Source organism: Pteronotus mesoamericanus, unplaced genomic scaffold (genome assembly GCF_021234165.1).
Source record: "Pteronotus mesoamericanus isolate MK-2021 breed Mesoamerican mustached bat unplaced genomic scaffold, CSHL_Meso_final contig_78, whole genome shotgun sequence".
In the NCBI taxonomy this organism is placed as follows: Eukaryota; Metazoa; Chordata; class Mammalia; order Chiroptera; family Mormoopidae; genus Pteronotus; species Pteronotus mesoamericanus.
Genome location: NW_026555258.1, coordinates 17,717,568 through 17,728,535, shown reverse-complemented (window position 1 = coordinate 17,728,535; position 10,968 = coordinate 17,717,568). Strand labels below are relative to the sequence as shown.

The following is a 10,968-nucleotide window of genomic DNA, read 5'->3' as shown; positions in this document are numbered from 1 at the left end:
AAAATTTTAAATATGCAGCGGAAAATAGGCTTCCTGTGTGAACCCATATTGACTCATAATACCTTCTGGAAAGCATGCTTAAGAATGGTTGTGAGGCCAAGTCTTGTTAACTCCAAAAGAGCTCAGTGATCCTTTAGCACTGTCTGCTTTTGGGTAAGAACAGAGAATTGTGCCACGTGTTGCAGTACTTTCGATATCCCAGATAGAGGTGTTTGCATCTAAGTGCTTTGAAAGAGATAAAATGGAGTGACTGTTCAGAAAATCACTCTCATTCAACTTCAGTCACAATTCATCTTCAGTCTCTGAAAAAATGTCAAGTAAAAGGAACAGTGCTGAGTTATAATTGTAATTTATTATTTTAATGAAAGAACATGTTCAATAGGAAAAGTCTTTGTGAGTTCAACACAATATTCTTAGACTCATCATCATTCATGAATAGGCACAGAAACTTTTACTTTATCAAACATCATGGACTGAACTCAGTGAAAGTTTTAATTAGTGCTGATTTAGGCATATCAAAAGGATTTTAATTGTGGGAATAATACATATACCTGGTGAAAAAATTCAAATAGTATACAATGAAAAGGAGGTCTCCCTTCCAGCCCAGATTCCATGTCCTCCTGTGCCCAGTGGCAGCCACTATTAAGTTTTGTCCCTATTTTCCAGAACAAGTCTATTCACATACAAATATAGGTATATATGAACACATATATAAACACAGAGAGACAAACACACACACCCTTTTGTACACAAGTAGGAACATACTAGATGCATATTTCAGCAAGCTGCTATTTTCACTTAACATTATATCTTGAACTTCATTTTCTACCAACACCTGTGTATCCTCAGCTGCCTTCTTGCATTTTCTCTTAATGTTGTATTAATATTTTTACATAAATAATAACAACCTTTTTTGTTTTCTGCTTATGTAGAAGGTAACAAAAACATTTAAGGGGTGAGTGATAATATCAAAGATGAGCCTCATACCAATGACCACAAACATTTATACATGGCAATAAACAGATATGCAAATTCAATTCTCATATTTGGTATTTAAGTACACAACACTCAAGCAACTCAGAAATTTTCAGCATATGTAATTTGTTGCTCTAGTGCTCTGCTTATTTAACTTACTAACAATTTTTAAAACTTTATATTTCAATGTAAACATATAGGTCATTTACAATAATTGTTTTTAAAACAATATTTTCTATAAAAGGTTTAATACTGAGTTTAAACTCTCACTTCTCTGTGAAGACTCATTTTCAGATTCTCTTGTGTATAATAAGGTGTGACTTCTTGTTAAAGGCTTTCTAACATCCTTTAAATTCAGAATACTTCTAAGGTTAAATAAAACCTTCACTTCAGATTTCCCACATGATTTCACTCATGAGATTTCTCTTCTGAATGAGTTTTCACATGTTTGGTAAGGGATGCATTTTGTTTGAAGGCTTTTCCACATTCTTTACATTCATAGGGTTTCTCTCCAGTGTGGGATCTCTGATGTATAACAAGTTGTGACTTTGCATTGAAGGCTTTTCCACATTCATTACATTCATAGGGTTTCTCCCCAGTATGAGTTCTATGATGTACAATGAGGTGTGATTTTTGGCTAAAGGCTTTCCCACATTCATTACATTCATAAGGTTTCTCCCCAGTATGAACTCTCTGATGCTGAGTAAGGCCTTCAATTTGTTTGAAGGCCTTCCCACATTGATTACATTCAAAGGGACTTTCACCTGTATGTGTTCTCATGTGGTAAGTAAGGGATGAGCTATGTCCGAAGGCTTTTCCACATTCATCACATTTATATGGTTTCTCCTTAGTATGAGTTCTTTGATGTATAATGAGGTGAGACTTCTTGCTGAAAGCTTTCCCACATTCGTTACATCCAAAGGGTTTCTCACCTGTATGGATTCTCATGTGTTTAGTCAGAGATGAGCTATACTTAAAGGCTCTTCCACATTCACTACATTCATATGGTATTTCACCTGTATGAGTCCTCACATGTTCAGTAAGGGATGAGTTATACCTAAAGGATTTTCCACATTCCTTACATTCATAGGGCTTCTCACCTGTATGAGATCTCACATGTTGAATAAGATTTGAGCTGTGTCTGAAGGTTTTCCCACATTCAGTACACTTATAGGGCTTTTCCCCAGTGTGAACTCTCAGGTGGTCAGTGAGGGCATGTTTATGACCGTGAGCTTTGCCACACTGAATACACTCATATGGTTTTTCTCCAGTGTGAGTTCTCTGATGTACAACAAGGTGTGACTTCTGGCTAAAGGCTATCCCACATTCATTGCATTCGTATGGTTTTTCCCCAGTATGAATTCTCTGATGGTCCACAAGTCCTTGTTTATGGCTGAGAACTTTCCCACACTGCTTACATTCATAAGGTTTCACTTTAGCTTGAGGTGTGTCACACTTAGTAGGAGATGACCTGTGGCTGGATGACTTTTCATGTTTCTCTCCAGTTTTAATTTTGTCCCGCTTAGTATGGGATGATACTAATTTCTCACGTTTCTTGCCAGTTTGAGTTTTGTCACACCTATTAGATGAGCTATGGTTTGATAATTTCTGTTTCTTTCCAGTTTTATTTTTGTCTTTCTTTGTATCAGATAAGGTATGGCTGAATGATTTCCTGTGCTCTTTAGCTATATCTTTTTTTGCATAGTTTCTTATATGGCCAGGTAAGTCTAAATTCTGTTTTAGACTCTTTCCCTCTGAATTAAATTTAAGAAGGTTTTTTTCAGGAGAAACATGTGTTGTACTCACAGTTTCTGTCCCCAGTGAGCCACCTTCATGGCCTTTCTTTTTAGTCAAAGTTTTTTTCTTTAACGTGACTTCCCTCAGGAGTTTGTTTTGAGATTCCTGGTGATTCTCTAGCTGGTCATCATCTTGCTGGACTTCCTCTAAAATGGAATTCAATGAGACAGTTTTGTGAACCTTTGCACTCTCATATTTTAGAATACAATTTATAAAGAAGAAATGCTCTCCATGGTCACAGTTGGGGATACTTCTGACTCATGCCAAGATGTCCAATAAGAGTCTTCCTCCTAAAAACTTGGATTCTAGTTAGTTTCCACTGGGTTCTTAAATTTATAAATGATATAAGAAGAGTAAAATAAATTTATATTTTCCTTGTGTAAATAGAAAATTCATCAGTACAAAGGATGAAGCATACATCCACAGAAAAGCAGAGATGTAGGATCACATATCTGCAAAGCGATCATTTGAATAATCTCAATTACTAATGGCTTTCCAGTCCTGGTTCCAGTCCTTGGTAAGACCCAGCTGAAGCACCTGCCTTCCCATTACAAGATATCTACTCATGCCCTTATGATAAATTCCTCTCTTAAGCTAGCTCAAGTAAATTTTTGTTATAGCACCCCAAAGATCCAAAACAGCAAAAATAAGGCAAGTCCACCAAGGAGTACTGAACAGCTCAAGGTGACTGAAGGAATAAGCCAGAAAGGGTATTCCACTGCTGCCACCCATGATCAATATCATGACATTCCTGTACTAAAAGACAAAACAAAACAAAAACCTCCAGTTTCTCTGAGTTCCTTAATGCTTTTACCACATGGTAAAATTCACAGGAATGAGACTGACAAACTTCGTACCATTTGGAGTGCAGTGAACACACACACTTGTTTTCCAATAATTTGCTGTGGAGCACCTCTGTTTTCCTGTCAGGTCACTCTGCTAACGACCAATTATAAACCTGGAGCTTATTTTCCAGCTCTAAGTGATCGCTCCCATTCTTTCTTCCATACATTATACAATTGTACATTTTGAGATACCTTCTCAACCCATGCTTCCCTTCTCTGAGACCATTACCCACATTGACAGACGTAGGCAGCCGTGTTTGATCCAGCTTCTAGTGGGAAACAATGGATTGGACAGTGGTTAACACCGGGCCCCACTTCCCAGGGCCCCGGGCTAGTCCAATGATAATCTTTCTCTTAAGAATTTAGAATTGAAACTCAAAAGACTTCTGGGGGGAGGTAGAAGAGGGCAAAGGGTGACCGAAGAAGAAGACTTGATTTTGGGTCATGAACACACAATACAATATACAGATGATGTATTACAGAATTGTACACTTGAAGCCCAGATAATTTTAGTAACCAATGTCAACCCAATAAATTAAATAAAAATGTTTTGAAACAAGAAAGAAATTCAAAGACTTCTCTTAGTGAGATAAGGACATTATACATGTAAAAACCTAAAAACTTAGGAGCTGGGACTGCCACTTTGGGGTGGCCATTTTCAGCTATGTACAGGGAAAAGATGAAAAAGCTTCAGGGTGGAAATTAAACAGACCCAAAGAGAGAAGCAGATATTAGAGTCCCCATGACTTCAGAAAGAAATAGAAAGTGAATAAGCTGTCTTGGTGGTCAAGGAACATAACATGAATAAAGTGAAAACTGGGCTCAAACAGAAAAGAGTTATGGTATTTGAATACACAGCCAAGAAATAATATTACCTTTATGGAGAATTTTTAAGAGATTAGTTCCCATGGGATAGAAGATCAGTTTTTGTAAATGTAGATGTAGTGGTGATATAGATACAGTAGGGAGAAGTAGAATGGCTAGCTGCTTTTCGCTTTAGGAAAAATCTTTTTAAAGATTTTATTTATTTCTAGAGAGAGGGGAAGGAAGGGAGAAAAAGAGGGAGAGAAGCAGTGACGTGAGAGAGAAATATCGATCACTGCCTCTTGTATGTGCCCTAATTGGGGACTGAATCCACAACCCAGGAATGTACCCTGACCTGGAATCAAACCAGCAACCTTTCGCTTTGCGGGACAATGCCCAACCAACTGAGCTACACCAGTCAGGACTCCATTTGGGAAACTTTAAGTGATTCAACCATCCAAGAGAAACTGTGTAACAAGGACTTTCATGTAGCATGGCAAAAGTTGCATCTTCCAATGCCCAACGATGCTGAGGAGACTAAAAGAAATTTTTCTTCTGGGAAAAAGGGATCAAAACTCAAACCTTTCCCCATGTGGTGTAACATTATAAGAACCTCTTATAATGATGTTTGGGTTGGTCCCAGCTGACATTGACCAGTAGGAAAAGATATAAAGCACACTACAAGGGAAATTTACCATGAGGGAAGGGAGGGGAATCTGAACTAGTAAACTGGTGTAATAGAGTTAACACTAAGAGGAGAGTTGGGTGTGGCAGAGCATGTATCTAAGTCTATAAGCTTGTCCTGCATGTGAGACAGTAACTAAAACATGAGTTTTAAGCTAAAATGACTACAACTTCAGATACTGAAGTATGGAGCTCATTAGACCCAACACAAATCATTGGAAGGAAGAGAAGAGTCCTTCCGTGAAGAACCTCCAAGTACTACATAAGAACCTGAACCAAGAAAAGAGGCATTGTAACAATGACAAAGATGTATTAAAGGACTCAGGATTATTTCGTAACATTAACTATCAGTGAGAAAAGTAAAGATAGCCAAACTAGAGCCACTAATGATGGATCAAAAACTTCATGAAGTCTCTTCATTTGTTATTTGAAGGACTGGTCCCTCGGATCTCAGGAAATTCCAGGGGTCTTGGAAGATTCAGGGCCAGGGGATACTTAAAAAGATATTATGGATGTTTGGCTGATTTGGGGACTGTAATAGTACAAATAATAACTGAATGTTTTAAGGTTTGGTGGCAATGCTTAAGATGAATTTTTTAAAAAAGGGATTCAACAAATCTACCTAAGAATGGAAGCAATTTAGCTACGTGATAATATTAACCTTGATTGGCTGATGTCAGTGAGAAGAAAAACACCAGGAACTGAGGAGAGAATAGTAAGGAAGAAGGCAGAGGGCAAAGATTCAGAGAAACTCCATGGTAGACAGGCCTAAAATCAGAGTAGACCCTGATAAAAATAGGGAAGGTGAAAAGAAGCCCTAATAAAAAAGAAAGATAAAGCTTTCAATTCTGACACTCTGAAAATGAGCTGTCTTGTAAGTTATGAGTGCAACACAAAGGGACTGGAGATGTACTTGGACATGATAAATTTACCTTAGGAGTCACCAGTGTAGAATTAAAAGCTTCTATTTGCACAAAGGATGGTTCCTTGGAGGATAATACCATAGGGGAAAAAAAATACATAGTAGAAGGCACACCTTAGGAACAATTCAGCAAAGTGAGAAGGGAAAGACTGGTGAAAATATGGTAAAGAAGCACTCAGAGGATAAAATCATCAAACCAAGTGGTATAATTCAAACTAGGTAAGCAAGAATTTAGGCTAATCAAAACTATTAAAATATGCACTAGAAGGTAAGCAGTGGTCACTTTGAAGTCAGAAATTTATATGAAGACATGCAATCTGTGGCATTTGACTGCAAAAGTTAAGAAGATGTCGATGATGATGCATTACAGACCACAGAGCCATTGGCCCATTAAGCCATTAGGTTGTGGGCATGATTCCTTAATTGAGCATAACTTATCCTAAGCGAACCGGTACTGCCATTAGTAACACTAATTTAGTGCTATAGTGAACACATTCTGAGAACCTTTCATGTGGACAGGTTCATAGAAAAAATGAATATTAGAATTTCCAAGGTTAAAGAATCTTTGTGGTTTGAACTCTCCCTACAGGAGATTCTGATATTTTTCTATTGTTACTTTCTGGTTAAGAAAGAAGGATTTGGGATCTTTAAGAAGACTTTAAAAATGAATGATTCTTTGAATAATTCCAAAGTTACCTCCAAGAAATTAGGAACTTACTTCCATTGGCTCCTTTTTGCTTGGGTGTTGGCGTTTCACTCCGACCACCTTGTCTGGGTCTTTTCCCCTTCCCCAAACATGGCTCTTCTCCTTTTTCCAGCTTGGAGATCATGTCTGGCTTGGCAGCTTGATACCCTGCTCACAAGAAATGGTAGGCATTAAATGTCAGAACAACAAACATCCCAGAAATCAAGCCCTGACATTTGAGCTTCACAGCCTGTACAGGATAAGGATAAAGAACATATGGATTCTGAGATTTCACAATGCCCCACCTGATACTTACCTGGCAGGGGAGATACTATGATCACTATGCCCCACCTAAGTAGACCTTCCATTTTGGAGGCAAAGGCAAAGGATGCTGCCTGGTACCCAAAAGGGATTAAAATTCCTTGACTCAAAAATCAAGGCCAAACGTATCAAGGACTTCAGAGAGGAGGTATCACAGTGGACACATTTTGAATTTTGAAGGAATTGCCTTACCCATGGAGGCAAAGTTGCTGTAGTTCTCCAGCATCACATCCTTGTACAGGTTCCTCTGAGTTGGATCTAGTTGCTCCCATTCCTTCTGGGTAAAGGCCATAGTCACATCTTTGAATACGAGTGATCCCTGTAATAACAGATTCTTGTTCAGTCTGATGTTATCCACACTCATGAGTGATTTGGACAGGTAATGACTTGTTCTTACCTTGACCATTCACCGTTGACCATGAGGTTATATAGGATACCTATTCTCTACTCAATTTTGCATTTTTTCTTGAGAAACAAAAATCACACTAAGAAATGTCCCTAATGTGGACTGAATGTTTGTGTCCCCTCCAAATTCTTATGTTGAAACCCCACCCTCCAATATGATGGTATTAGGAGAGAGGGCCTTTGGGAAGCAATGAGGACTAGATGAGGCCATGAGGGTGGAATCTTCAGGCATGGAATTAGTGCCCTATTATAAGAGTCAGGAGAGAACTTGCTTTCTCTCTCTACTCTTTCTGCCAGTGAGGATAAGAGAAGTCTGTAACCTGGAACAGGTTACATATCTCAAATGGGCATCCAATACTGTCAGTTTCCTATTCCTGTTTCAAAGATGACTATGCCACTTTCCCTTTTCTCTGAAATCTCCAACATCTACTGTTTTTCCACTCTCAGCTGATGGATTTGCCTTATACCTCAAAGAGAAAATATATGCCAATGGACAAGAACTACCCTAGCCTTGCTATCACCAATTCCACTATTCTGTTTCCAAACCCATCTGTCTTCCTTTCTGTTAAAATGGAAGAACTGTCCCTTGTCTCACCTTAGGCCAGTTTGTCCACTTAGGCTCTGGATCCTGTCCTCAACTGCCTCCCCAAGCATTTTGCCCCTGCAGTTAACCTCCTCTCTTTTGTACCATCTACTTTTCTCTTTCTGTTGGATTATTCCAATTAACATACAAAGCTGTCTTAATACCTACCATTCACCTGAAGGAAACCTCTCATAATCCCATGCCCCATGCAACATCAATTTCTTTTCTCCCTTTACCAGCAAAACTCCTGGTGTCGTCTAGACTTGCTGCTTTTACTTCATCGCCTCCTGTTCTTTCCACTCCCCCCAACACAATTCTATGACTCCACGAAAAGAGCTATAATCAATCAAAATAACCATTGAGCTACACCTTGTCAAGGTCAACGTCTCTGTAGTCAAACTTCTGGGACTTGCAAGAGCATATGACACTGCTCATTACTCTCATTGTTTTGAAAAGCTTTCTTCTCTGCTGCTTTGCCCCCACATTTACCGTTTTCCTCCTACCTCAGCTCAGTGGCTACCCCCCACCTTTTGTTTGTTTGTTTGCTTTCCACCAAACCTCTAAATGTCAGAGTGACTCTGAGCTGTGTCCGTGGCCCTCTTTTCTTCCCTATCTGCCTTCTCTCCCTAAGTCATCTTATCCAATCTTACAGCTTCAAATACTATCTTTATGCTGATGTCTTTCAAATATGGATTCCCTAGCCCAGACCTCTCCTAAGGTCTAGATTCATATATCTAACAACTACTCAATATCTCCACTTGGACATGTAAATGGGCACCTTGATATGGCCAAAACAGAACCACTGTCATCTCCCCCCGGCTCCCATTCATATCCACCAAACCCCGGTCGTCTCCAACACAACCCTTTCTCAAAAAACAGAATCACCGTCTCTCCAGCCTCTCAGGCCAAAAGTCTAGATGTAAATCTTGATTTGTTTTTTCTTCCCTCATGTTCCATAGCAATTCATCAGTAAATCCTATTGGCTCACCTCCAGGTGTATTCTGAATGGGATTTTTCATTTCAATGCTACGACCCTTTCCCAAACCATCATCATTCCTTCCTTCTAACTATTGCAATAAACTCTCCTAGCTGACCTCCCTGCACCGCGGAGCACCGACAGGGACTATCCAGTTTCCAGCCGCCACAGCCACAATACTCGCCGGCTCCCGCAGCGACGCCAAGTTGCGGACTCCCACACGCCTCCCCAGTATCTGACATACCACAAAGCCCCGTTACGGAGCCCCGCAGCCTACCAAACTGACCTTTCAGTGTCTGCCACAGGCTGTCACCGCCGGTCCCCACGCCAGCACCGGCACCGCAGATCTCTCAAAGCACTGATTCCTTAAACCGTAGCCCTCGCTGACCGCACAGACCCCTCCATCGCGATTCCACAGAGCTCTCAAAACGCTCCGCGCCCTCTCCAGCATCGACTCCTATTTCCAAAGCACACGTTATCTATTTCACAGATAACGGTGACGCTCCAATCACTGACCCCCAATTAGACCATCTCTGCCCACCAGACCGCTCCCGCCCCGTCGTCGAGCTCACCGCCGCGCTGCCCCCAGGCTCGGACACAGCCATCGCCGGTGGACCCCCGGCCTCTTCGGCGGTGCACGCACTCCTCCTCGGGTCCAGGCCTCCGGCTTTGTCAGGATAGGGTCTCAGTCAGAGGCGGACCAGGCGGCCAACCCGAGCGCGGCCTCGGCGGGTCCTGCAGCGGCGATGGCTGCGCCCTTGGGTCTCGCCCGCGGGCGCCGCCATCTTGGCCGAGGCTCCTCCGTACAGCGGAGACCCGGGGTCTCCCGGCGGTCTTGCAGGAGGGTGGCCGCGGGGTTGGTTCCTCAAGGCGTCCCGAAGAGGCAAGTTACGAGCAGGCAGAAGCCCGGGTCAGCTACTCGTTACAGAGTGCCTCTCGGTGCCTGGCCTCCCGCCCCCAGCTGCGGGAGTTTTCACTACCAGAACGCAGAATTTGGAGCTGCGGTTCCGAATCAGCGCGGCTAGCTGCCGGGAAACAGGGACCGCAACGCCTAGCGCAGGCTCCAGATAGCTAGGATAGCAAGCGAAAACTGGAGGGAGAAAAAGCCCGATCCGGCAGATGCCATTGTTTCATAGGGAGAGGAGACTAACCTTTGAAATATTTGTCTTTTGATTTATGGTATACGAACAATGAGGGGGAAACACGAAGCAGCAGGTTAAGTGAACACACCACTCCTCACTGAGACCCTGGATTTGATGGAGATATTTCATCCAAATTATCAAGCAATTGCAGCAGAAATAATCTCTTAATCAGTATTTCATCTGTCAACATCGTTTAACAATTCTGTCTTGAACTCTGTGCAAACGAGATTGCTGTGCTATGCTAGGTAATGGGGGAAAGGGTGCAGACACAGTTACACATACTTTTGTTCGCCCTGCTGGAATTTACAATGGGGCAGAAGGCTGGTGAATATATGCTGTTCCTTCTCTGGCCGGCCTGGCTCATTTGGTTGGGGCATCGTCCTGTAATCAAAGGGCTGCGGCTTCGATTCTGGTCAGGGCACATTCCTAGGTTTCTGGTTCCATCCGGAGCCTGCGCGAAGTGGTGGCGGGGGTGGCCACTAGCCTATCGATGTTTCTCTCTTTCCCTTCTCTCATTTCCTCCCGCTGTCTCTAAAACGGTGGGAAAATGTGCTCAGGCGAGGATAAGAAAATAAAATAAAATAAAATATGCTGTTCTCTCTTCCAGAAGCAAACATACCCTGTGTTGCATCTTCCACTGGGTTATCCCAACTGAGTTATCCCTCCGTTGGCAGTGGGTTGCATTTGCCTGCCCTCCCTCTCAGTCTTTTGTCTGAATAAGATTCTCAGTGCATCTTCACTGAGTTCATAAAAAAGATTCCCTAGGCCACCTTCTTCAAGACACTTTCGGCCTAGTATCTCCAACCTATGACTGAAATTTTTTTTCTAA

General features: G+C 41.7%; 1 protein-coding gene across 1 annotated transcript; it reads right to left on the bottom strand.

Annotated features, from left to right (window-relative positions):
• Window positions 1-1,383: 1,383 nt before the first annotated feature.
• On the bottom strand, window positions 1,384-10,516 carry ZFP37 (ZFP37 zinc finger protein). Its single transcript, XM_054584737.1, has 7 exons — window positions 10,422-10,516; window positions 9,978-10,068; window positions 9,711-9,861; window positions 9,570-9,664; window positions 7,226-7,352; window positions 6,746-6,880; window positions 1,384-2,918 (listed from the first exon to the last, which is right to left on the bottom strand). The coding sequence occupies exons 1-7, from the start codon at window positions 10,514-10,516 to the stop codon at window positions 1,384-1,386; spliced, it is 2,229 nt and encodes a 742-aa protein (XP_054440712.1).
• Window positions 10,517-10,968: the final 452 nt, after the last annotated feature.

Coding starts and splice junctions, on each gene's coding strand:
- ZFP37 (XM_054584737.1), bottom strand. CDS start 10,516: ATGCCCCAACCAAATGAGCCAGGCCGGCCAGAGAAGGAACAGCATATA. Junction 7,353..9,569: donor AGCCTGGGGGCAGCGCGGCG/GTGAGCTCGACG, acceptor CTGTTATTACAG/GGATCACTCGTATTCAAAGA. Junction 2,919..6,745: donor GCAAAAAGGAGCCAATGGAA/GTAAGTTCCTAA, acceptor ATTCCATTTTAG/AGGAAGTCCAGCAAGATGAT.